The sequence below is a fragment of the Populus trichocarpa genome, chromosome 5 (genome assembly GCF_000002775.5).
Source record: "Populus trichocarpa isolate Nisqually-1 chromosome 5, P.trichocarpa_v4.1, whole genome shotgun sequence".
NCBI lineage: Eukaryota > Viridiplantae > Streptophyta > Magnoliopsida > Malpighiales > Salicaceae > Populus > Populus trichocarpa.
The window spans coordinates 509115-536622 of record NC_037289.2 but is presented as its reverse complement, the minus strand read 5'-3'; the positions used below and the strand labels follow the sequence as shown (position 1 = coordinate 536622).

General features: G+C 34.3%; 4 protein-coding genes across 8 annotated transcripts; 3 read left to right on the top strand and 1 right to left on the bottom strand.

Moving 5' to 3' along the window:
- Positions 1 to 480: 480 nt before the first annotated feature.
- Positions 481 to 3443, top strand: LOC112327481 (UPF0481 protein At3g47200). The gene is made up of 2 exons (XM_024600671.2): positions 481 to 663; positions 1678 to 3443. The coding sequence occupies exon 2, from the start codon at positions 1691 to 1693 to the stop codon at positions 3314 to 3316; it is 1626 nt and encodes a 541-aa protein (XP_024456439.2). The 5' UTR covers positions 481 to 663; positions 1678 to 1690; the 3' UTR covers positions 3317 to 3443.
- A 787-nt stretch (positions 3444 to 4230) lies between these two features.
- On the top strand, positions 4231 to 12024 carry LOC18098508 (ADP-ribosylation factor). Of its 5 annotated transcripts, none has more exons than XM_052453119.1 (8): positions 4231 to 4391; positions 4945 to 5108; positions 5203 to 5273; positions 6235 to 6354; positions 6435 to 6553; positions 11566 to 11647; positions 11730 to 11772; positions 11813 to 12024. In XM_052453119.1, exons 2-7 carry the CDS (start codon positions 4961 to 4963, stop codon positions 11733 to 11735), a joined length of 546 nt encoding a protein of 181 aa, XP_052309079.1. In that variant the 5' UTR covers positions 4231 to 4391; positions 4945 to 4960; the 3' UTR covers positions 11736 to 11772; positions 11813 to 12024. The 5 variants fall into 5 exon arrangements, with proteins under 5 accessions (XP_052309079.1, XP_006382312.1, XP_024456441.1 ...); XM_052453118.1 differs by lacking the exons at positions 4231 to 4391; positions 4945 to 5108; positions 5203 to 5273; positions 6235 to 6354; positions 6435 to 6553 and adding exons at positions 9017 to 9176; positions 9760 to 9923; positions 10020 to 10090; positions 11158 to 11277; positions 11357 to 11475; XM_006382250.3 differs by lacking the exons at positions 11566 to 11647; positions 11730 to 11772; positions 11813 to 12024 and adding exons at positions 6634 to 6715; positions 6799 to 7012.
- Positions 12025 to 13899: 1875 nt separating this feature from the next.
- LOC7479149 (probable xyloglucan endotransglucosylase/hydrolase protein 23) lies at positions 13900 to 15662 on the top strand. Its single transcript, XM_052453117.1, has 3 exons — positions 13900 to 14525; positions 14619 to 14812; positions 15037 to 15662. Exons 1-3 carry the CDS (start codon positions 14238 to 14240, stop codon positions 15428 to 15430), a joined length of 876 nt encoding a protein of 291 aa, XP_052309077.1. The 5' UTR covers positions 13900 to 14237; the 3' UTR covers positions 15431 to 15662.
- A 2161-nt stretch (positions 15663 to 17823) lies between these two features.
- On the bottom strand, positions 17824 to 18249 carry LOC18098507 (cell wall / vacuolar inhibitor of fructosidase 2). Its single transcript, XM_006382248.2, has one exon. The coding sequence runs from the start codon at positions 18247 to 18249 to the stop codon at positions 17824 to 17826; it is 426 nt and encodes a 141-aa protein (XP_006382310.2).
- Positions 18250 to 27508: the final 9259 nt, after the last annotated feature.

The window sequence follows — 27508 nt, the reverse complement described above, 5'->3', positions numbered from 1 at the left end:
GCAGTGAAATCCAACTTAATGTTTATGATCAAATCATTCTTGAAGTTTAATCTAGCCATTCAAGTTTTTGACATCAGATTTGTGAGCTATTTATAAATCCAACAAGATTTGTCAAATCAGATTTTTGACATCATGCCAACCCCAATAAAATTCTTTTAATAATTTAATTTTAAATCGACAGAGACCTTGTTAATTTTAAAAAATCCCACGACCTAAACACTCTGGCGGCTCAGATATTAAAAAATTCCATTACGCACTTCATCGTCCACATACACAAATATTCGTTACCAACACTAATCATTGCTACAATTGACTATAAATTAAAAGATACAAGTAATACATTTTCTTAGCTTTGGCCTTAACTTGGTGGTTAGGAATCTATTAGAATAGCTAGAAAATTTTATGCGAGCATATTAAATTTCTCAATAATTAATCAAAGCTGGAGTTAACCTAACTAGCTAGTTGAAGATTAAAGAAAGAAACAATGAGAGCAAAGGAAAGAGTAGTGTGTGTGTATATATCACATCGAGTTGAAGAGCTAAAGATATACAAATCGAAAAGAGTGAGAGAGGCTGCATACAGCATCTCAGCACTATTGCTTCTAGGAAAGTGGCTCTGCTGCTGCTTGAACCAAACAATTGCCCTTCTCCAGTACAGGCCAAGGTGCGTGCTCTGGTTTGCTTAATTTGCTCATTAATTAGTTTTGTTTTCACTCCATCCATGTTTCTTCCTTCCATAATATTTGATACACTAAGACGAACGGTTCAAGGGGAATGTCATGAACGTATCCTCTCACTCTGAAACTCTAGTTCTAATTTCTTTTGGCTCTTTTTTAGTAAGTTAGCAAGTGCAACACTTGAAACGAATTAGTTTTCACCTTTCCTCTGCTTTGAAAGGAAAATTGTTGTTAAAATTACCATGAGAAAGCTGAGGATAGTAGCTCCTGGTTAAGGAGGATGCTACTTTTTTGACTACGTACTAGGTCGTTAATTAGAAGTAAAATTATACAGTACTATCTATGAATCTATAAATCTTGATGTGGATAACATGTCTTTTATGATCAGATTGAAGAGATAAACTTTGTCTCGTTGAGCTAAATCTGACCTGAAAATAAAAGATGATCGTTAAAAAGAACACAAGTAGATGTAAGCTTGTTAGATGAAGAGCCATGGATATATTATAATTTTATGTACTTGCTGAGGGCATTTAATTTTCGTAAAATATTTTATAAAATAATATATTTTATATTTTTTAGATGCCAATCTCTCCTTCCCTTTTTTTTTGCCTCTCCCTCCTCCCCTCTCCCTTAAAGACTATTTAATTTAGATATCACATGTAAATTTAACGGATCTATAATATACTTAATGTTCACGTGCTAATTAATTAGTTTTTAGAACTAGACTCGCTATTCAATTCATTTTATTTATAATTTATTCATTTGGAGAACAAGACTAGAAATCAGATTCTTGAGAAGCAAATATATATTATTGGCAAATGTTACTATATATTGTCTTTGATTACGTAAGCAAAAACTTCAAACGCATAACTTTTTTATATATATTTTTACATAATTCTTTAATTAAGAAAATAAGTTACTTTTTCCTGTCGTATAATCTTAATTTTTGAGAAATTGTTTTTATTGGTAAATAATGATTCGTTTATCTATCATCTTGGCAGCAAATTGCAATAGATGGGAGAAATTCGTTCACCATATTTTTCACTTGCCCAATATTACTATGGAGATAATCCTGATATTCATTCACCGTACTTTTCATATGGCGGAGAGGACTATCATGGAGATAATGCCGAAATTCATCCACCTTATTCTTCCGCCGGAGACTATCATGGAGATAATGCCGAAATCCATCAAACATATTATTCAGCCGGAGACTATGCCGAAATTCATCCACCATATTCTTCAGCCGGAGACTACTTTGGAGATAATGCTGAAATTCATTCACCATATTCTTCAGCCGCAGACTACCTTGCAGATAATACTGAAATTCATTCTGAAGCATTGTTTCATCAAGATATTTATGGAAATTCATACAATGCACAACAATTTGTTAAGCATGAAAAAGTACTCCGTCCTGTTAGAGTAGCATTGAAATATGAACAAGAGAGTGATGTGTGCATCTACAGAGTTGGCGATCACCAATCAAAAAAAGCCATGTACAGTCCTCAACAAATTTCTATAGGCCCTTTTCACCACGGCAACAGAAATCTGCGTTTCATGGAAAGGAAAAAGTATGAATACTATGAACAGTTCTGGGAAGACAGGGTGTCAAAGGAAAGGGAACGGAAAGGGGCTGAGGACGAGTTTTGGGATGCCCTGGAAGAAGATAAAAATAAGATCCACCAATGTTATGAAGATGGTTCCCGTAGAATTAAAATTTCTCAACGCTTTCTGGGTCTGATTCTGTACGATGCTGTATTCATCTTGGAGCTATTCCTCAAGTACAGAGAAGGTAGAGAGAAGTATATAAAAGATTCTATATTGAAAGAAACATGGTTGAGGGCGGCGATTCGACGGGACTTGATTTTGCTTGAAAATCAGCTTCCGTTCTTTATTCTTGAGAAATTATATAAACTTCTTCCAGAAAACATTAAAAGAGAAAACACGGAATTTAAAACTCTTGCTTGTTTCTATTTTGAACGCCACTTTCCAAAAAAATCCTCTTCTGCAGAAACAACGCCATTGCATTTCACTGATTTGGTAAGATCTTTACTATCCTTCACTGGAAATGGCAAGCCTGTGGAACAAATCAAAAGCTTTCACAGTGCAACCAGGCTCCGCCAAGCAGGAGTTAAGTTTAAGGTTCCACGAGAACAAGATCACTGCTTACTTGATGTAGATTTCCGTAGATTGAGAAAAGAGTTTCACATACCACAGCTTCAGATACACGGCGACACTGAAAGTCTCTTCAGAAACCTTATGGCCTTGGAGAAGCGTCTTTATCCAGGACAAGAGTACATCTGCCATTACATCAACCTGTTGAGTATTCTTGTCGTCAAACCTAAAGACGCGAAACTCCTAATGGAAAATAAAATTGTAACTTATTGCAAAGACGAAGTTGCAGTGAGGGACCTGATTTGCAGTCTTGCATCATCAAGCACGACTGATCTCCATTCCTGTTATCACGACATCTTTTCGGCGGTGGATGATTATTATAAAAGCTCCTGGGCCAAAAACCCCGCATACTTTATAGAGGAGTTTTTCGGGAATTTTTGGAAAGGTGTTGGAACGGTTTGTGCAGCTATCCTCCTCATCCTCACTTTGGTACAAACAATTTGTGCGATCCTTGGCCTGCGCTAGTACTCCAAGCGTGGATCAAGTCAATCCAGAGCCTGTGTAGTTTTATTTCTCCTGTTTGTTGGCTTTTGTTGTGTTGTGCTGTGGATTTTATGTTTCCTGTGCAGTCAATAAACACACATTCTCTCTTCGATGTTTTTTTTTTTTTTTTAATTCTTATCACATGTAACTATTCTTTATATTTTATTTTGGATTGCTCATAATTTGCGTTTAATATTATAGAACATAGTATTTTTTACTTTAAAATATATTAATTTAATATTTTTTTAAGGAAAATACATAAATTACAATATTTCTAAACACTCACATAACTTATCTCTAAGTGTGCGAGGGTGATAAGAATAGACATCAACAAAATGACACAAACATGACTTGTTAATATAATATTTCCTTCCTACGTTTTCAAGCTATGCATATCAATGTCACTTTCTTGGGCTGAAAGGTTGACTAAACCAAGCTATGGACACATAGTCTAGGAAATAATAAATAAATAAATAAACTTGAAATAAATAAAATATAATTTTGATTGATATGTAAGCTAGTTTAAAAATATACTCTACTATCCAATTAAAAAAAATATTTACACGAGTATAAGAAACTTATGAGAGTATTTTATTAACATAAAAAAGAAAAAAATAAGTGGTGATCAATATTAATAAATCAAACGAAAGAAAATTGGGGTCAACACATTGATCTCCTTTTTACCACACATTGTTAAGTCATTAACAATATTAAAATAGTTTGAATATTAAATTTAGTTTTGATTGATGTAGAAATTAATTTAAAATTATGTTTCATTATCGGATAAAAAAAAGAATTTACAAGAGTATTTTATTAAGATAAAATAAGAATTTTTTTTACTGGTTATCAATGTTAATAAATCAAACCAGTGAAAATTGGGGTCCACCAATTGATCTTAATTTTTACCCTAACATATAAGTCTCTAACGCTGTTAACTCACTACACCCATATTTAAGCACAGGTTGATAGATTGAGCCTCCCTCTTTCCCATTTCCTTGATCTCTCTCTGGGCAGCTTCTGTGTGCTCTGCCCTCTCTCTATCTCTCGCTCGCTATCTGTAAGTATTCTCTCTCTCTATATTACTTTTGTTATCATTGTTGTAGATCTTGATCTGGATTTGGACGGGATTAGTCTTGTTTTGGTTCTATAGTTTGTCTTTTTTATTTTTCTCTTAAAGGTTCCTAGATCTGACCCTTGTTAGATTAGATCTGTTTTTGGTGTTTTTGTTAAGTTTTTCAATGACCCTTTTGCTTGTTTTGTTTACTGTATTGACATTGAGAAGATTATGAATCTATAAATTTGGCTTTGGTGTGAAATAATGAAATGAAAATAGAGGAATTTAAAGGAACGGACTTCATTGTGTATACAAGCTTGGATCTTTGTGATTTATTGTTGATTCTCAATGCCCTGATGGATTGGACCTTGTGTCGTATGTGAGTTGTTAAAAAGGAAAGATTTTGTTTGTGTTTGTAAGCAAATGTGTTTTAAGATCTTGCTTGCTTGCATGGAGTGTTTGATTTTGATTGTTTCCTTGGTGTGAATGAGAAAATGTTATAATGGATTTTAAAGTGATCTTTTTTAAAGATTGATTGTTGGGTTTTATGATGCAGGTGAGATTTAGGAAAGATGGGGCTTTCATTCACCAAGCTTTTTAGCCGTCTTTTTGCCAAGAAAGAAATGAGAATTCTCATGGTGGGTCTTGATGCTGCTGGTAAGACCACCATCTTGTACAAGCTCAAGCTTGGGGAGATTGTCACCACTATCCCTACAATTGGTATGTTACTCGAAACTTACCATTACTTTAAAGTTATTTAGTACTGAATTTATTGTGCTCTTGTTTTTCTTGCTAATTGTCTGTTTCTATCCAGGGTTCAATGTGGAGACTGTAGAATACAAGAACATAAGCTTCACTGTCTGGGATGTTGGTGGTCAGGACAAGGTATGTAAATGCTTTAAATTGTAATGAGAACTTCGGGTATAATTACAATATCATGAAAATGCATCAAATTGTTTTCTCGGCATTGTAAATGTCTCATCTTTAGTCAATGACTAAATATGACACTATTCATGTTTGTGCTTTAATCTGGTTTTAAAATGTGCTTATTGACGGTATTGTGCTGGTAAGATATTGCTCCCTCAGCGCATAATCAAATCATAAGCTACATGGATTTAGCCAGTTAATGTTGCAATCTTTCCTTTTTCGGCATGAAGGGAAAGATAACCATTGCATGGCTGAAATTTTACTATTTAAGCATTTGCACCCTTGCACATACCCTTGTTGTCTATTTGCTTATGGACAGTCTAGTGCTGATTATATGCTTTGTCATTGGCACACAAGAAATACATAAGCTATAATGAGTAGAGCCATCTTGTCTTTCATGTTTTTCCCCTTGTTGGAATGAGGAATGACAATCCATGACATGGCAACATTTTGTTGTCCATGGTTGTAAATGTTGTCTGGTTTGAAGTTTTTGGTCGTTTAGGTGCATGTGCTTATCGACGGTCTTGTGCTGGCTAGTTGTCTTCCACCAGCACACAACATATTCGTAAGCTACATTAACAAATCCACAGTTTTATTTTAGTTTCTCCTGTCTTTGTGAGGAAAAGCTTTCAATGCTGTGGTGTACACCATAAATCATATATCAATGTTTGATTATGTTTTGTGAAATGCATTGATTTGGTTGCATTATCTTTAATGCTGATCAACTAAGGATGTAATTCAAGTTGAACTGGAAGCATGTGTGGAAAAAACCACCTGCTCATGTGCAGTCTATCGCCTAGGAGATAGGAGACATCTTCTGTCTTATTTCCTTGTTATTTTGGGTATTGTATTCTTTTCATATGTTACATGTTTCATGAAAAAGGAATTGTTTTTCAATTTACTTATCTGATCTGCACAGATTCGACCATTGTGGAGACATTATTTCCAAAACACTCAAGGGCTCATCTTTGTGGTTGATAGCAATGATCGTGACCGTGTGGTTGAAGCTAGGGATGAGCTGCATCGGATGTTGAATGAGGTATGGCCATAAGATTTACTTCTTAACTTCTGCCTTTGTTGCTTTTGTCTTGTAATGATGAAAATTTATTTTCTGAATAGGATGAATTGAGGGATGCTGTGCTACTTGTGTTTGCTAACAAGCAAGATCTTCCAAATGCTATGAATGCTGCTGAAATTACGGATAAACTTGGTCTTCATTCGCTTCGTCAACGCCACTGGTAAATGATAATATCTCCATTTTGAATATGTTGATAGTTTGCTGTTACATATATGCCATCTAATCTGTGTTTTATTTCAGGTATATCCAGAGCACCTGTGCCACTTCTGGTGAAGGCCTCTATGAGGGACTTGACTGGCTATCTAACAACATTGCTAACAAGGTATGGTCATAATAATTTGTTGGAAGTGATAAAAAAAATGTTTGGGTCGTGTTAAAAGTAACTTTGTGTGATGATTGTGGCAGGCTTAAGAGATGGGTTTTCTGAAGCTTTTTGGTAGCATTCTGCTTCAGTTTGGGAATATTATTTGGTTGTTTGATGTTCGAGGATTCCAATTTGTTGTAATATTGGCAAGAGAAGAATGTATTTGTTTGGTTTTGTAAGATAATGTTACTGTAATAGAAATTGGCAAATTATCCATATATACACCAAAATAATTAATGATTCACAGTTTCTTAAGTAATTGTGCCTTTGCTTCAAAGTTTATGATGGAGGAGCTTTTGCAGATTTTTTCATTGACCAGCCAATGCTTGATGTCTGTAGTAGCTATTTTGCCCTGTAGTATTGGTTATCGTAGGCTGTACTTTCTGTTATGCAGAACCGTGCACTTTTCTAGTGATTGTTGAATCTTGCCTTTGAGGGTTGATTTATCAGTTAGTGCTCTTGAAGAATCAATTAGAACGAATAATGTTGTAAAGTTTGACTTGAGTCAGATCGGCCAGGTTATTTTCAAGATTTTTTTTTAAATTTAAAATTTGCATCATTTTAGGTTTTTTTTTTTTTTAATTTTTGTTTAAAATAATGCTGTTTTATTAAATAAAAAAAACCACTGTTTTTTCGGTAGTTGATGCGGGCTGGCTCAACACTCGAGGCGGGGTGCGTCCATGGTCTGTCGAGCTCCCAAACAACAATTAAAATGAATGCCAAATTTGGCAAATGGATAACGGCTTTTGTTTTGTTGATTCACGAGCGACCTTTCTTCATAACTTCCTTCCATGGAAGTGTATACAAGATAGGCACTGGCTTCGACCAATCTTTTCTACGTAACTTCTCCTACAGATACCCTTGACCATCTCCCAAAATGCCTGCGCAACAATCTGTTCATCAAACACCGTGTCCCGGTCGTGTTATCAATATTTTCGAAAGGTTGAATCGATTGTAGAAGAAAGGAACGCTGCATATAAAGGGACTAGCATTGCTGATGAGTTTGTAGAGGTTGAAATGAATGATTTCTTACCCTCTTTAACAAAATCTAAAAGATGAGATAAATGTACTTTTGACTTGTGAATTCTACAGAATCATTCATGGAAAGATACTCTGATAGAAGGCAAGGATTATGGATCCATTCCTTAAACTCTCTGCAGCAACATCTTAGCTATCGTTTTTTACCCTCAACAAGATTTTTTTCTCCCTCGGAATTTGAAGCTCGTGTCGAAACTCCTCTTTTTTCTTACAAAAATCAAGAGCCTTCCTGTTGGCAACAGGTGTTGCCACTCAGGTTTCAGTTTCTAGGTTGCTCTTGCCAGGAAGGATAGACAAAAGTGCCATAGGTTCAAGTAGAAAGATTGAGTAGAAAAGAAGACAGGAGAGGTGCCAATTAGAAGTCAAAAGAAGAAGAAAGGAACGAGTGCTTACAACAAAAGCCACTTTCTCTGGTGGAGATCTTGACCAGACCATGCTGTCCAGACAGAATCTCATGTAGGCAATAGGAAGATGAGCATGGCAATAGATTCTTCCAATTGGCAGGCATATTGGCCACATTCAATTATGCCTTCCCTCTTTTACCTTCTCTTTTTTTCCACTGTAATATACCTTTCTCAATCACAAGATTCTCCAGAACATCGAAGTCTCTATTTTATATATACAACATTGAAAGCTTTTCCTCTCATGTAGACATGAAAAATCAATTTCAAAATGGTTCTAACCATTCATATATTTTTTAAAGCTATAATTAAAAATATTTTTTAAAATCTATTTTGTTAAACATGAAAAAGTTACCATAATAATAAACATATAATTGTGAATTAAGCACTATATTGTTTCTTAAAAAATCATGAAACACTTGATTGTGGACCTCACATAAATAGATATAAAAATAATAATTCATATTTAAATGAGAAATTTATGATTTTTTTCCTCTAGATGTCCCCTTTTGAATTCAAATTCAAAATATAAAACAACCAAATTTAATTGAAAAATAATGGGGATTTAAAGGAGAAGAATGGTCATAATCATCGAAATTAAATGTAGATTTTAAACATAAATTTTTTATAAAAGTTAATAATAAAATTTATTAAGCAAACTAAATAGAATAAAACAATTAGTTAAAATAATCCTATATTTATAGGGTAAATTTAGAATTCGCTCCCATGCTAAAATAAGAAAATAAATTACTAGTGATTAGCAATATAATAAATCAACCATCCAAAATTAAATGTAGGGTCCACAAAAAAATCTCACTTCGACACTAACGTCGTTAACCCATTAACGCCGCTAACTTCCATCCATATCTAAATTCCCAGCGCACATAGATAGCCCATCCGTCTCTCTTTCCCATTTCTTTCATCCCCCTCTCTGCACAGCTTCTCTGCAGATCCTGCCCTCTCTCATCCTCTGCGTCTCTGTAAGCTTTTCCAACTCTCTCTTATTTTCTGTATGTTTATATTGGTTGTCGATGTTGTTACTGTAGAACTTGAGTAGTCTTAATTTGGTTCTAAAGTTTGTTTTTTTTTTTTTTATAGAAAAAATCTTTTTTGGTTTTGTTTTGAATGGTTCATAGATCTGACCCATGTTAGATTGGATCTGTTTTAGGGGTGTTTGTTGAATTCTTTTATGACCCTTTTGCATGTTTTGTTTGTTGGAATGGATAAAAGAGAGATCATGAAGTTTGGTGTGAAATAATGAAAGGAAAATGATGGAATTGAAAGGGACGGGCATTGTAATGTGTAAATTTTTTGATGTTTTTTTGTTTATGATTTGTTTGTTAATGGATTGGATTTGGTGTGATTTGTGAAATGGTATAAAAAAGGGAAGACTTTGCTTGTATTTGTGAGAGAATGTGTGTGGAGATCTTGCTTGCACATCTATCTATTTTTATTTTGATTGATTTGTGTGAATGATAGAATGTTAAGGATGATGTAATAGTGATCTATTTCTGTAAGTTTGATTGTTGTTTTTTTTTATTTGCTGATTTGTTTTTGATGCAGCTAAGAACTTGGAAAGATGGGGCTCTCATTCACCAAGCTTTTTAGCCGTCTGTTTGCCAAGAAAGAAATGAGAATTCTCATGGTGGGTCTTGATGCTGCTGGTAAGACCACCATCTTGTACAAGCTCAAGCTCGGAGAGATTGTCACCACTATTCCAACAATTGGTATGTTATCAAAATATTATTGGTACTATAGAGCTGTTTAGTACTGAATTTATTGTGTTTTCTTGTAAAGGATGCTTATATGTAGCCTCCTTTCAGGGTTTAATGTGGAGACCGTGGAATACAAGAACATAAGCTTCACTGTCTGGGATGTTGGTGGCCAGGACAAGGTATGAAAAAATATGTTATCTTGTGATGTCAGCTCTGAGTATAATGGTGACATTAGGGAAATGAGTTAAATTTTTATCCTTTCGAGTTGCTGCTTCATAAGTTTTTCAGCTCTATCATTGACTAAACCTGATATGATGTGCATTTATGCTTGTACTTGCTTGTCTTTTGATGTAAATGTGCTCATGAATGGTCTTTTACAGATTAGATATCTCTCCATCATATCAAAACAAAAAACATAAACTATGTGGATCTAGCCACTTTAGTGTACAACCTTACCTTTTTCCTACAAGGAGAACTATCCATTGCATGGCTGAAATTCTAGGAGTATAGACTTTCTGTCTTCTTAATTTTACACATTTACATACCTTTGTTGTCTAAGTTTCTATTCTTTGGTTATGCATATGTTCTCATGGCAGTCTTGTGCTGATTAGATGCTTGTCATTAGCAAACAACAAAAACATAAGCTATATTGACCGGAGCAATCTTGTCTTTCATGATTCTGCTCTTTTCGGAGTGAGGAATGTCTATCCATGATATGACAGGCATTTCATTGTATGTGTTTGTGAATGTTCAGTGGTTGAAGTTTTTTTTTTCTGATGCCTGTGATTATGGACCGTCTTGTGCTGGCTATTTGGCCTCTTCCAGCTCATAACATATTCAGAAGCTACATTACTGAAGACACCTTGTGTTTCAGTTTTTTCCTTTGTCTTTGTGAGGTAATGGTATCCAAGCTGGGGTGTAATTACATTTCCGGAATCATAAATGGGATTGCTTACATGTTTTTCTATGCATTTAATGAATTGTCTAAGAAATGAATAGTTGAATTGCCAGTCTCTCTATCAACGTTTCCTTGGCTATTTCCCTGTTCGTTGTCGTATACTCTTATCTCTTATGTTGATCAAATAAGGATGTAATTTTAGCTTTAATTATTGAAATTATGTACTAAAAAATTACTGCTTTTGTACAATCTGTCACTCAAGTCAACACCTTGTGTCTTGCATTCAACGACATCTTGGATCTTATTTTCTTATGTTGATAAAAAGAATTGTTTTTCTAATTTGCACAGATTCGACCTTTGTGGAGACATTATTTCCAAAACACTCAAGGGCTCATCTTTGTGGTTGATAGCAATGATCGTGACCGTGTTGTTGAAGCTAGGGATGAGCTGCACAGGATGTTGAACGAGGTAGCCATAAGCCAGCCTTAGTTCTTAATGTTTTCTCGTGGTTTTGCGCATCTTAATAATGAAATTTTATTCTGAGTAGGATGAATTGAGGGATGCTGTGCTACTTGTTTTTGCAAACAAGCAAGATCTTCCAAATGCTATGAATGCTGCTGAAATCACAGATAAGCTTGGTCTTCATTCTCTTCGTCAACGCCACTGGTAATTGTTAATATCTCCATTGCAAAATTCTGGATAGTTTGCTTCTATTTAATATTCATTGATGTCATCTGATCTTTATGTCTGTTGCAGGTATATCCAGAGCACTTGTGCCACTTCTGGTGAAGGTCTTTACGAAGGACTAGACTGGCTTTCCAACAACATTGCTAGCAAGGTAGGGTCACAGTGTTTTGTAGGAAACAATGGTAAAAATCCGTGTTTTGTTGGTTGTAACCTTGGCTAATGAATTGTGGCAGGCTTAAGAAATGGGTTGATCATGCAACTTTTTGGATCGCACTTACTTTGGGAATCTTGCTAGGTTCGGTGTTTGCACCTACTTTGGGAATCTTGCTAGGTTTGGTGTTTGCGGGTTTCATATCCTGTAATCGGCAAGAGAATGTATCTTTGGTTGTGTAAGATATTATTACTGTAATAGAAATTGACTAATTATCCCTATAGTTTTGAAATAATTCATGATTCACAGCTTTAACATGATGTATCTTGATACAAGTTTATTGCTAGTGGAGCTCTGCGAGATTAATGTTTCTTTCATTGACCGGCCATTGCTTGATGGCAATTTTTTTTGTAGTTAATATATTGCAATGCAGGACATTCGCTATTTTTCTGTGAATGTACGCTATATTTCGGCGAATGTTGTACATTTGATTTCTATTATCAGTTTGCACGAACGATGAACAGTCCTGATCAGACTTTTCTGCAGACATCATAAATTTATAATGCTTTGGTTCTGGTTTTTTCCTTCTAAGCTTGCTAGCATTGTATCCTCCCCTCTTAAGGTATTGATCGGAAATGTAGCTGTGTTTGTTTATAAGTATATTTCAAAAGCGTTTTACTTTAGAAAAACATAATTAATGTTATTTTTAGTTTTTTCAATGTATACAATATAAAAAAATTATTTTGATATATTTTAAAATAAAAAGAATGCATTAAAATATCAAATACATATAATAACAATTTGTATTTCTTATCTTTTCAATTATTCATCAAGAAATAAAAAATATACACTCTTGAAAAAATAATCAACCATTTTTTTTTAGAAATAATCATTCATAATTAATTTCTTAAATAAATAGTATTTTGTTATATGCTCTCTTTTATTTTTTTTCTCTTATTAGTATCACAATAATTTGACAAATCATCTCATAAAATAAAAAAAAACTAGTCCTTCCAGAAGGAAAGTGTTTTCCTTTTCTAATCTCCAAAAAAAAACACTTCTCTCCTCCGATTGCTAGCCTCATCAAAACACCTTCCTTTCTCTCCCTCTCGAATTTTTGTATCTATTTATACTCAATATAAAATCTTCACACTAAAAAAAACCCAAATATCTAACTCTTAACTTACCATTACTATTAATTAATTTTTCCTTTTCAATATGAAAAAAAAATTATTTTAAGGTTTTAAAAATGAAAAAATATCAATAGATTTTACTTTAAAATTATTTAATAAGGTTATATATCTATAATATTATATTTAAAATACTTATATTATTTATATAGTAAAATAATGAAGCTTTATATAAATATATGATATAATAAATTCATTTCCCCCATCATTAACACTTTATTATATCTCTCTCTTTTTTTTTATTGTAAATGATCAAATAATTAAATTTAATGTTTTATATATGTTAGATAAACTTGAAAAAAAAATCAATAATTTTCAAGTTTATTTTTCATGGTATAGCTAGAAACCAGAAAATATTTTTCAATTTATCTTTCATAAAACTGTTAATTATCTATCAAACATCGAAAAATAATTAATTTTTCAAGAATTTACTTTCTATAAAAACCACTTTTTAAAATTAAATTGCTTTCAAGCAAACAAATAAAATCATAGTTTTAATTAAAACCTCGACTGATAGGTCGATCCGGGACCCGACTGATCCTAGGGCTGGAATTGGATTATGTTTAAGAAAAATAAGGGAAGTCAAAAAGCCGGGTGACCAGCGGTAAGATCCGGTCAAAAATCCTGTTGCAACCTATTGATTTTTTTTTTTAACCAAAATGATGCCGTTTTGATTTATAAAAAAAAATTAAATTTAGGGTTGATCCGGGTGACTCGATCAAAATCCGTTGACTCGGGAAAAAACCATGACCAGAAGCTTGGGCCGGGTCGACCACCGAGCCGGATTTAAAAACTTTGGATAAAACTTTAATTAGAGGAGGAAATGGGCCGGCATTGTGAAAGTAGAATTCGTATTATTTAATAATTTAGATTATGGTATCACATTAAAAACATCTTCATCTAAAAATGACAAATTTTTAAAATATAATTTATATTAGTATTTTAATTTTGATTTTTGATATATATATTGTAGCAACTTCACTGCTTAGATGCACATACCAAATCCACTGCATGCTCACCATCGACTCGTTGGCGACGGTGGTGGTCTAGGTAAGAAAAACACGGTGCGTGGAAGCAGTGGACCAACGAATCAACAGCTTGATGACTGCTGGAAGAAACCATCTTAAACCACCAATTAATCTCCATCATTTTCATCAAGAATTATCCATGCAAAACCGCGTTCAGTGACTTCTCTGTGCATGTCATTGATTACAGCCAAATTCCTTACAATATCTGTCCAACTGGCCACAGCTGAAATGCACCTTCCTTCCTTCCAAGGCACATCTCATCCACTGCCACAACTTCTCCTATAAATACCCACCAAATCATGCGCCATCTCCTCACTTCAAAACAACTAATTTTCTTGCAAAAAAACAAAAAAACTCTCTAAATTTCTCTCAATGGCTTCTTTTCTTGCTTCTTCAAGGGTTCCAATGTCGGTGGTATTGGTCTTGTTTACACTTGCTTCTTTGATGGGGTCATCTCTTGGTAACTTCTACCAAGACTTCGATATTATGTGGGGAGATTGGCGTGCTATGATACTCAACGATGGTGAGCTTCTCAATCTCAATCTTGACCAAGCTTCTGGCTCAGGATTCCAATCCAAGAATGAGTATTTGTTCGGAAAGATTGATATGCAACTCAAGCTTGTCCCTGGCAACTCTGCTGGCACTGTAACTGCCTACTACGTAAGTTTTCTTAATATTAATGACTATTTTGAGTACAGAAATTTAACATTTGCTCGTAGTGTTATTAATCTCTGTTGGTTTATTAATTTTCAGTTACAATCAAAAGGGTCGGCCTGGGATGAGATAGACTTTGAGTTCTTGGGGAACTTGAGTGGAGATCCTTACATTCTTCATACTAATGTGTATAGCCAAGGCAAAGGCGACAAGGAGCAACAATTTTATCTCTGGTTTGATCCAACTGCTGATTTCCACACCTATTCCATCCTTTGGAACCCACAAAGAATCATGTAAGCTAACACTTGCTCCCATATCTAAATCCAAGATTATACGTTTTTAGAGGTAGCTTGGAATTGTGTTTCAAGTAACATTTTAAAAAAGTTATATTATTTTATGTAATTTTAAATAAAAAACATTTTAAAAAGCAACCATTATCATATTATACAATATATATTCCTTTTGTTACCTTAAATTTTCTTTGTTTAGCTAACATTTTCCTTGTCATTTGTGTCAGCTTCTTTGTAGATGGCACCCCTATTAGGGAGTTCAAGAACATGGAATCGATTGGTGTTCCATTTCCAAAGTATCAACCAATGAGACTCTACTCTACTTTATGGAATGCAGATAACTGGGCTACAAGAGGTGGTCTCGTCAAGACTGATTGGTCACAAGCTCCTTTCACTGCCTCCTACACGCACTTCAATGCTAATAATGCTTGTGTTTGGTTCAACGGTGCATCTTCTTGTGATTCAAATAATTTCTCCCCTCCTTCTTGGCTTTCAGAGGATCTTGATTCAGCAAATCTTGATAAGCTTCAATGGGTCCAAACGAACAACATGATATATAATTATTGCGCAGATGCCAAGAGGTTTCCCCAGGGATTTCCTCCAGAATGCAACATGTCTTAGAGGGAGAAGTAGACACAGTCACCCAGCAATGCATGGTTTATATTAATTATTAATTTCTTTCATTGTTTTTGGTTTCCCCAGGGATTTCCTCCAGAATGCAACATGTCTTAGAGGGAGAAGTAGACACAGTCACCCAGCAATGCATGGTTTATATTAATAATTAATTTCTTTCATTGTTTTTACTCATGCAAATTACAGATTAATTAATAAATGTATGTATGATTTTTTTTTTGTTTGTTTCAATGTTTTCCAATAATATATATATACGTGTTCGATTTAAGAACTAATATTACAGAATCCTTAACTTTGTAATTAAATTTTTTTTCTTCATCAAAACATCTAGCAATCAAGGATTGGATCCCACATAAATGAAACAGTCCTTGTATTCCCATGAATCTACACCAAACAGTTTAAATTTTAGACCCGAAACCTTCTAAATTGAAGTATCAAATTTTATTGCTAAACTGTAAATCTTGAAAAGCTGTCATTGTGCTAAAGCAATGACTTCAAAGTTTGATGTATTTGACAAGAGAGAGGTTATGAGCGTGTTTGGAAGTGTGGTTGCTCTTGGTTTTCAAAGTGTTTTTCACTTAGAAAAGCATGCCAATAATGTTTTTTTATTTTTTAAAAATTATTTTTGAGATCAGCACATCAAAATGATTTGAAAACGTCAAAAACATATTAATTCAAAACAAAAAATAAAAGAGAAAAATTTTCAAATTTTTCCGGAAGCGCTTTTGAAAAGCATTCCCAAACACCCTCATAGTCAACGTCAATTACTGTGTGTTTTGTAATGAAATTAAATAGTGATTTTTAAAAGTGTTTTTTAATTGAAAATATATTTTAATTATAATTGTTTTTATATATTTTTTAAAATTTTTAACATAGCAGAATAAAAAAAATACATGTAAAAAATATTAATTTAATATTTTTTAATTTGAAAAATTAATTGAAACACGTTATTATTAAACACACATTTAATAGGCTTGGACCAGTAATAAAGTTAGCATCAAAGCTTGTATTGTAATTATGTTGGTTAATGGGTCGGTACATGCAAAGCTGGTCTTGCCAAACCTGGGACATGTTGAGAGAGATGAAAACCTTAAATGGTGAATAGAGGCTAGATTGAATTACTCATAGCAAAGAGAAACTCCTGTACCTTTTTCTTTCTTTTTCATGTGTTTTTGGTACACCCACTATCCTTTTGTGTTTGTTTAGGTCAATTAAAAATTGGTTTACAATTAACTAAACTTATTTGACGCGTGAGCTTTTTTAAAAAAAATATATTTTTCTTAGTTTATTTGTTTTATTCAATATTATTAGGGTTTTGTAGTTTTTTCTATGTAATGAATTAATAGCCATTTGACAAGTGAAAATATAGAGGAATAAAATTAAGTATTTTGACTCTTTTTATATTTATGGTGTTTTTAGTTTTAAAAGTTTTTGACTTATAATAAATCTTTTATTTTTCGCTATTGCCTGCGTTAATTGATATTAAAATCCAATAATCCTTAACGATTATTTTGCTTTGCTATGTGTTGTAAAATAATCATAGTTGCAAGAGATTGTATAATAGAACATGATTATATATATAAGAGGGGATGAAAAAGTTCTTCCTCGAGAAAAAGATGTTTAGGACCTAACTATAATGTTTTTTTCTACATCAATTGTTTTCATTCGAAATCCTAATGGTGAGACCCGTGATAAGACAATCTACACAAATGTATTATGTTAGGAATTTATAATGAGATGATCCGCACAAAAAAGTTAGGAATTCATGATAGGGTGACTCACGCACAAAAAATATTCTTAATGGAAAACATTTTTTAACTGAAGACTGAACTCAATTACGAGTTCTTTTCAATCAAGAAAAACTAATGTAAATTTTTTTTAGAAAAATAAATATTTTTCATAGTTAACTTTATTTATTTGTTATTTTTATACTCAGTATTATTAATGTTTTTTTTTCTATATAAATAGTTATAATAGCTTTTTGACAAGTGAGAATATAATTGAATAAAATTAAATATTTTTAAATTAATTCTAATATTTATAGTATTTTTAATCTTTAAATTTTTTTTTTACTTGTAATAAACTATTTATCCTTCACTTTTATGTCATTATTGTTATTTAATTATGGATTTTGGATTTAACTTAGAATCCCTTAATTTATAAAAGTTACATGACACGGATTTATATAGTATTTGGCACTTATTTTCAAGTTCGAAATATATATATATATAAAAAGAAAAAAGTTGGGAAGAGAAAGAATAAAAATAAACGAACGGTTCAAATTTTATTCCTTGGAGGATAAATCCACCGATATAAATGAACGAATACGCTTTAAAACTAGAGAAGGGTTGCTTGCAGATTAACAAGCCTAACAAAAAACATCAACGCTTTAGTATTTCCTTTCCAGAGGCAATAGCCATGGTAATCAGAATCCTCATCTCCCTATTCCTTTCAGCCAAAGGATTTGGAGGACTTGGTGGTGCAGTGAAACTCGTTTCACAGCTGGCTTGTGCTCTCGGTGCAACCCGTTCAAGCTTGAACATATCATCATAATCTTTCCTGTTAAAAGATTGCAAGGCAGCCCCGAAAGACGACTTCACTATACCAAAAGCATTCTCACATGCAACAAGAACATTCCTCAATGATTGGTCAGTCGTGTTCTTTAGAAGACCCAAAATATACTCGTAAGTGTTGGTTGCGTTTGTTATTGTCTGGTCCATTGCTATTGCTGTGAGACCAACATAGTCTATTGACGGGCTTTTCATGTTCTCATGAAAAACCCTGTTGCAGAAACCATAGTCTTCCATTTGTCGACATACTTCGTCGATTAAAACTTGGGAATCTTGGGCTTCACTTAAGGTAGGGTTGGTCAAGAGAATGATGACTAGAAGTGGAAAAAATAGGGAGAAACAGTGAGAAAAGGCCATATGTTTCTGCTGCTAGAATTAGAATATAGTGATGTGATATGTGCAACAGAGGAGAGTACTGTGGCGAATGCCTTTGCCTGTGTATATATATATGTGTGAAAGTCTATTGAGGAAAATACAAGTTTCAGAAGATGTTGCGAGTAAAGCAAAGGGTTGAAAAGAAGGAAAGAGTTGAAAGCATGATCAAGCCCCATATGCTAAAGAAATTATACGGTAAATTAACCTGCCACTTTGAGATTATGGTTCAAGGAATTATGGAAGGAGAAATCATCCTATATTTAGTCATTAATTAGTTTTAAAACGCTAAAAATAATTATATTTGTAAAAGATGAAAGATTTTTGTATGAAAAGGAGAGAAGTTGATTTATTTCCTAGCTAATATATGGTCATGGAGATACTGTAGGCAACGTGTTATTTCTTTTATTTTTATTGTAATTACTAATGTAATGTTTAATTTGATGTAGTAAATAATTTTTTTTTATTCGGGAAATTATATTAACAGAAAAAAAAACTAGTGATGGATAATTGATGGAAGAGAAAGAAGTGAGTGAAGTTAAAATTTAATTCCTCACAATAAGTAAAGGAAATAAAATTTATTTTAGATTACTACTAATTACTCAAGAGTAAACGAGGAGAAAATTTAGAGATTGCTATATTGCTTTCCTAATTCAAATGAATCCGAAAATGGATTTCCATATTTGATTTTTTTTTTCTAAAATATAATGAACCTATACTGGAAATCAGTCCCTCATCTTAATTCCATATCACATAGAGTCAAATCTAACTGATTTCAATAATATTTTTTTTTAATTCAAAATAAATCAGAATTAGTTGGATTTCAATAATCTAACTAATTTCCAATGATATAATACTCTATCATCAGTTTCCAATTAGTATGTCTCAAAAACTCGGGCATTAAATCAGAATTTAATCTTCAAATAATTAGAAATCAATCGGCATATATATACTTTAAAAATACTAGTCGATTAATCAGTACACGTAAAATTGGAAAATAATCTGCTCTTGATTTTTACTAGGCAGTGTTTGTTTTGCAGTGATACCGTGATTTTAAAAATACTTGAATTATTTTTGTTTTGAATTAATTATTTTAATATTTTTAAATTGTTTTAATATATTAATATTAAAAATAAATTTTAAATGATTGTTATTTTTCTTCTCTCTCTTCTTCAAAACCACAAACAAGATCAATTCCTCTACCTCCATTACCATTCACAACACTCGAGCCCCTCTTTAACTCGCTAGCTCCATCATAACGTTCAATAATCTTGAAAGAAAAAATTAAGCAACAATATTAAAGAAGAGAAAAGAGATTTTATCCCCTATTCATCAGCCCTGATACATCAAATTCCACGTGCACGATAGTTTTTTTCACCAAATATTTGATATCGTAGAAACTAGTCTAGAAAAGCCTCAAGCTAGTCTATGCAGTAGCCAACAATGTCTCAATTGACCCTTTCAAGAACATATTCGTTGACACTCAGAGTAGTTCCACAGGTTAACACCATTCCTTTGTTAATACCATTAAAAGCTGCAGAGTTTATTGGGATCTGACTCGCACAAGCTCTAAGAAAAGATTTACGTTGTGACAGGTATGGAGAGATTTGCTCATACTGTGTTTGCTGAGAGAGTCGATGGAGCTTTTCAAGCATGGCTTGCAGGTCTTGGTAACAAGGAAGGAAACTTACCTTTCACTTCAATAGCCAGCATGAACCTTCTCTAACGTATTAACAGAATCATTGACATCTAACTGACCTGACAAAGATTAGTACAGAACAAAATGACTTCATCAGCTCTAACCCTCTTTTCTGCTATTCTGGTGGTAGCTTCTTTAAGCATTCGTTTGTCTTGAGGAGTCTCCGACGAAGTCTTGGCAAACATATGCTCCCAAACTGATAACCAGACAAGCTGTGAGTATTTTAACTAGTGATAAACGTACTAGCACAGCTTTTTAGCTGTCAATAATCTCAATAGAGCTCACTTAGCGATGATAAAAACAATAAGCACAAACAATACAAAATTTTGCCAAAAATGATCACCACACAAGAACCCTAAATCATAAAGTTTTAATGGTCATTAATCTTTGCCATTATCCCACTATCAGAACTGGATTATCTAACTTGTAATTATTCAATAACTACATTGTGAAATTCATTTTACATATTTGCATTGCTCTAGCGAGAGAAAAAAGAAGGCATTAATGTTAAAGCTGAGAGATTTTCATTACTCCTTTTGTTCTGCCGCTGCCTCGACAGCCTCCGAGAAACTTTGAGCTTGCCCTGCATATCCTTATGAAGTATGAAGCTGTCAGAACACTTCTTCCTTGTAAAGTTGGATGTGTAGGATTGCTACGAAAATGTAGAATCATTGTGATTTTCTTAATTTCTTTCCTTCCCATTTTTACATGATATGATATGTCGAGGCAAATTGCGAAACTCAAATAAGCCAGAAAGATAGGGATATGATTAAAAAAAATATAACAGCTTAAGGTTATATAATTAGAAAGAAGAAAAACGGAGAGTAATCTCATTTGAAAAGGGAGATTCAGCGCATAAAAAAAGGTAAACTTCGTTTTAATCCATATAGATTTATCCGTATTTCACTTTAGCCTCTGCAGCTTAAATGTTCCCAATGTTACCCTTCTACTTCTCATAAAGTTACAACATTACCCTCATCCATTCACCCAAAACTCGCCGGTTAATTAAAATATATTAATTGACTAAATAGACCAGTTTTTTTTTGAATTTTTATATTAATTTTCTGAGTGATTTTCTGATATTATAATATATATTTACACATACATATACACGCGGCGCGCTATATATATAAGTATTTTAGAGGAAAAAAATGATTTTTTTTTATAAAGATATGAAAAAAATTCAATAGTTAGACGTTTTTTATAAAATGCCAAGGATAAGGATATAAATAGTAAATCCTATGCTTATTAAACTATTTATGGATTATTAACTACCAATGTTTATTTTATAAACTCATAAGAAGAGATAGATATAAAAATAAAAGAGAAAAGAATTAATAAAAATGATAAGAATATTTTTGTTTAGACTGAATGATATTTTTCTTGATTCTCAATCTCTCATATTTTCTTAAGTCTTTATCTTTCTAATTTAATATATATTATTTATTATTCTTTAAAATTTCTTGAAACTGTTTAAAAATTATAAGGGTCACATTGGAAAGGTTTGAACTATGAGTGTAGTAGTAAGACATTGATAAATTTATATGGGCATAAATGTAGTCTTCTCCTAAAAACAGTAAGAAGAGAAGAGAGAGAATGAAAAGAACAAAAAGAGAGGGAGGGAGAGAGCTGGCTGAACCTGTTGTATTAAACTCAATCCATCTAGAAGGTCAAGGAAGGCAGCCACCAGCTGTCACCGCCCAGCCACCAACCGCCCAGTCGCTAGCCGCCAGACACCAGCTGTTTGCCGCCACAGCCGCCAGCTGCCTTCACACTTGAAGGTTGAATTTTCTTGTTTTGAATTTGTGTATAAATAGCAAGCTGAGCTTATGCTATTATGTGTGGAGAGAATAGAGAGAAACACTAGAGAGAAAGAGAGGGTGTGTATTGTTAAGCTTTTGTGTTAATTAATTGTAAGCTTGTGTTCTTGTAATAAAACAGTGTGTTTTATCCCCTCCGAGTGTTTCAAAGCCACCACCAGTGGTTTCTCCCACCAACAATTGGTATCAGAGCCCCGTTCGTCAGAAAACAGAAGTGTTTTGGGAGATATCCGAATTTTCAAAGTTGTCAAAAACAAGTTTTGATCATTCCATCGTGTAGAGCTCATCCATACAAACTCACTGGCGCAACAATCAACTTGATCGGAGACGGAGGTAGCCCACACGCTCCACCTGAAGATTCTGCACTGTTTGCCCAGTCGCAGCCACGCGCTCCAGAGGTTGAAGACGAGTGTCGTCCACGCGCGCCATATATTGAGTCGTTTAAGCCGCGCCGAGCCGAGCCTCAAGCTAAGCCTCCAGCCGCGCCGAAGAATATTCCCAAGAATATTCCCTTTTCAAGCCGAGCCGCTCGTTAGCCGCAGCCGAGCCGATAGAATATTCCACAGAATATTCCCGGTTCAACCCAGCGAACCGCCCGACGCCCAGAATTTGTTGTTTGACCGGTTCACCCATTTTCTGACTTGATTTCTACAAAGTCAGACCGGTTCCCGACTATTTCGACCATTCCGGATCGATCTACAGTGTCCGTTTGGCCAAATTCGACTCCCAGAAGGAGATATAGTCATTAAAAGAGCAAAATGACTACAGAAAGTACACAAACACTCATCCCGAAGCTGACCAAAGACAACTATGATAGTTGGTGCATCAGATTAAAGGCATTCCTCGGTTCACAAGAGTGTTTGAAGATTGTACACTATGGTTATGATGAACCAGAGTCCAAAGAAGAAGAAGATGCTTTACAAGAGGCACAGAAGCAAGCCTTGAAAGTCAACAGAAAGAAGGACAACAAAGCAAAGACCATCATCTACCAAGGTCTTGATGAAGATACATTCGAGATCATAGCTTCCGCTGAAACATCAAAAGACATATGGGAGGCTCTCCAACAAAAATACAAAGGTGCTGACAGAATCAAGAAGATTCGTCTTCAATCTTTGCGAGGTGAATTTGAATTATTGCAGATGAAGTCCTCGGAATCTATTTCTGATTATCACACAAGGATTATGGTGATAGTCAATCAGATGAGGAGAAATGGAGAAGCCATCATAGATTCTCGAATTACTGAGAAAATTTTGAGATCCCTAGATCCAAAATTTGATTTTGTTGTTGTCGCCATTGAAGAGTCCAAGGAAGTGGACAAGTTGACAGTGGATGAACTTATGAGTTCTTTGCAAGCTCATGAGCAGAAGATTGTAAAGCGAAATGGAGATAAGGCCATCGAGCATGCCTTACAAGCAAAGTTGTCGCTCAAAGAGAGATATGAGCAAGGGGAGACTTCAACAAGTGGATATACCACTCAAGCAAGAAGTCAACAATCCAGAGGAGGATTTCAGCAATTCCAAGGAAGAGGATCTTGGAATACAAGCTTTAGAGGAAGAGGTGGTAGAAACACCACCAGAGGAGGTCGAGGACAACAAGCATTCACTCCTAGAGGAAGAGGAGGCGGTTACAATAACCGTGACAAGAGGAATATCCAATGTTATAGTTGCAATCAATTTGGGCACTATAGCACTGAATGCAGAAGGAAAGCTCCGTTGGAGATACGTGAGCAAGCCAACTATGTAGAGAAGGATGACAGAGAAGAAGCTGCATTTCTTGTCCAACAAGAACTTGGCGAGAAACAGGAAAATATATGGTATCTAGATACTGGAGCCAGCAATCACATGTGCGGCTACCGAGAGTTATTTAGTGATCTAGATGAGACCAAGCAAGGTCTAGTTACTTTTGGAGATACCTCAAAGGTTCCGTTCAAAGGTAAAGGAAGCATCCCAATCAAGTTGAAGAACGGCGATTCCAGCTACATCGCCAATGTCTATTATGTCCCAGCCATAAAGCAGAACCTGATCAGCTTAGGTCAACTTTTGGAGAGAGGATATACTTTTTACTCGAAGAATTGTCATCTGACAATTAGAGACAACAATTGGAGATTAATGGCCTATGTGAAAATGTCCAAGAATAGGATGTTTCCTTTGAACATCCAGTATGATGCAGCAAGGTGTTTGAGTGCCATCACCAACAGTGAAGAATGGCTCTGGCACCTGAGGCTTGGACATCTGAATTTCACGAGCTTGAAGATGCTAGCAAGCAAGAAGATGGTCAAAGGTTTGCCTCACATTGATCATCCAGATGAAGTCTGTGAAAGTTGTGTCCTCAGCAAACATCACAGATCCAGTTTTGCCAAAGAAGTCAACTGGAAAGCAAAGAGGCCACTAGAGTTAGTACACACAGATGTGTGTGGCCCAATAACGCCTATGTCGACTGGACAAAATAGGTACTTCCTCACTTTTATTGATGATTTTAGTAGAAAGACGTGGATATACTTTCTGAAGAGGAAGTCAGAAGTATTCAATTGTTTTAAAGATTTTAAAGCAATTGTGGAGAAGCAAAGTGGCTACATGATCAGAACAGTGAGATCTGATCAAGGTGGAGAATATACAGCAAATGACTTTGAAGCCTATTGTACACAACAAGGCATCAGACATCAGACAACACCAGCTTATACACCACAGCTGAATGGTGTAGCTGAAAGGAAGAATCGCACGATTCTTGACATGGCAAGAAGTCTGCTCAAAGCAAAGAAGTTGCCCAAGCAATACTGGGCTGAAGCTGTATCATGTGCAGTGTATCTACTGAATCGCTGCCCAACCAGAAGTTTGCAAGGAGTCATTCCAGAAGAAGCATGGAGTGGTCACAAACCAAGTGTTACTCATCTACGAGTCTTTGGTTGTGTGGCATATGCAAAGATTCCAGATGCAAGAAGGAGAAAGCTCGATGATAAAAGTGAGAAATGCATCTTTGTCGGATATGGTGAAAGAAGGATGGGATACAAGCTGTATAATCCCATCACGAAGAAGGTGATTATGAGTAGAGATGTTATCTTTGAAGAAGATAAATCTTGGGAATGAACTGATGATAAAGAAGCAGTCAAATGGATCAACATTGATTTGATCCTTGAAGGTGAAGAAGTACCAACAGTACTTGTCGAAGAACCGATTGTGCCAGCAGCTGAACCACAAAGTCCAGAACACAGATTCCTTGTATTCAACAGGAGGAACACACTAGGAGCATCATCATCAACACCACCAGCAACAACATCCTCATCGTCAGAAGGACCAAGAAGGATGAGAAATCTTGACGAGTTGTACGATGCCACGCAAGTCATCGAAGATACAACTCTATTTTGTTTCTTTGCAGATAATGACCCACTTAGCTTCAACAAAGCTATCACAGAAGAGAAGATAGAAGCAATGGATGAAGAAATGCATGCCATTGAGAAGAATGATACCTGGAAGCTGACTTATCCACCAGAAAGCAAGAAAGCAATAGGTGTCAAATGGGTCTATAAGACAAAGAAGAATGCAAAAGAAAAAGTGCAAAAATACAAAGCCATTGAAGAGGGAAACATTTATCAAAATGAAGTTCATGCTTGGCATGACATCCCTCGATTGAGTTTAAAGGGGAGATTTGTTGTATTAAACTCAATCCATCTAGAAGGTCAAGGAAGGCAGCCACCAGCTGTCACCGCCCAGCCGCCAGCCGCCAGCCACCAGCTGTTTGCCGCCACAGCCGCCAGCCGCCTTCACACTTGAAGGTTGAATTTTCTTGTTTTGAATTTGTGTATAAATAGCAAGCTGAGCTTATGCTATTATGTGTGGAGAGAATAGAGAGAAACACTAGAGAGAAAAAGAGGGTGTGTATTGTTAAGCTTTTGTGTTAATTAATTGTAAGCTTGTGTTCTTGTAATAAAACAGTGTGTTTTATCCCCTCCGAGTGTTTCAAAGCCACCACCAGTGGTTTCTCCCACCAACAGAACCTTCATCGGTGCTGGCCGGACTTGTACAATGTAGTGTTGTGGTGAAGTAGGTGAGAAACCTTTTCCAGAAGTTGAAGGCCAAGAATATCAGCAAAGCAACTACCTCTACCGTTGCTTTCCTCTTTTGTTTTTGATGCCTGAAAGTAAGTGAGTTTAACTCCAAGCTTCTTCTCTGTTTACCAATTCTATGTCCTATTTCTTTGTGGGCTTCATTTGTTTTTCACTTTGCTTGAAGATCAAAACCTTTTGCTTGTCTAAGATAGTTTTTGTCGAGAAAGAAAGAAAAAGCAAATGAAATGTTTAATGGCTCACTGTTTTGATTGTTCTCTAGCTACGTTTGTTATGTTGTGGTTGGCTGTGACGGATTGTATACTGTTCTCGAATTGCTTTCAGAAAATCTTGAACCAGTATTTCTTCTGGCTCTTGAATTGTTCCTCTTAGTTTCCATTGCTCTATTTTCTTGTGTTTACTATTGACATTGATTTTGTTCCTCTTATTTGTTCTTATTATTGTTCCTACTTGATCTTGATTGAGCTTTGTGGTTAATGTTCAACAAAGGCAGTTCAAGTTCGACTTTGTTCTTGGATTCTCATTTGTATGAGTTACACTTGTTACAGTTGTTAACATCTTCTTCGTAGGTTGTTAATTTTCTGTTTATAACCGAGGTAAAATAATTGCTGTCTGTAATATGTCCCATTTATGGAAATATGGTATGGTTCTATGTTTCTATTTTCCACCTTGTGCCTGGGTTTCGAGGCATTACAGAAACCACCATGAACTTTCTGTAAATTGGTTAGAATTTAACGTTCTCCTCTTTGAATGTTAATGAGGGGAACATTTAAATGTATTTTTGTTCATTCATTTGTGAAAGACTGTAATTTTGACAAAAGAATCCATATCAGAACAGATGTTTGATCTTTCCCGAGATGAGGCTCTTGAAAGTTTCTCATTTTTCTACATCTGCTTTGCCTTGTAGGATCTGTTTTGACGGATTTTTCTCTCTTACTGTTGTTGTTCCAGCAAAAATTTAACTTGCCATCTTCCCTTCTTAGTTCTTTGTGAGAGAAATTAATGTGGATGTTTAAGGTATTAAATTTGATATGTGATATATTGCATCTGTCAATTTTGAATTCTTAAGACTCTCTACAAGCTTAATTTCAGGAAGTGATGTACTTTAAGCTATTAATGGTGTTTGTTTTTGTAGTTGTATTGTGTTTTTAAATTTTTTAAATTTTAAATTTTTTTAATATATTAATATCAAAAATAAAATTTAAAAAAAATATTATTTTAATATATATTTTTTAAAAAATATATTAAAAAACAATTCATACTACAATCTCATACATGTTTTAATACTTATAGTTAGGTGTGCTGCAGCATGATATACTGCTTGTGTACTTCAGTTTTTAATTTCAACAAGTCTGAGATAATCTTGCATTATGCTGCTGGATAATTTTTATTTTTTTAAAAATATTTTTATTTTAAAAAATATTAAATTAATAAGTTTTTTTATGTTTTTTAACATGTTAATGTAAAAAATAAATAAAAACTTTTAAAAAATATTTTAATATATTTTCAATAAAAAAACATTTTTTTTAAAAAAAGACTCCACAC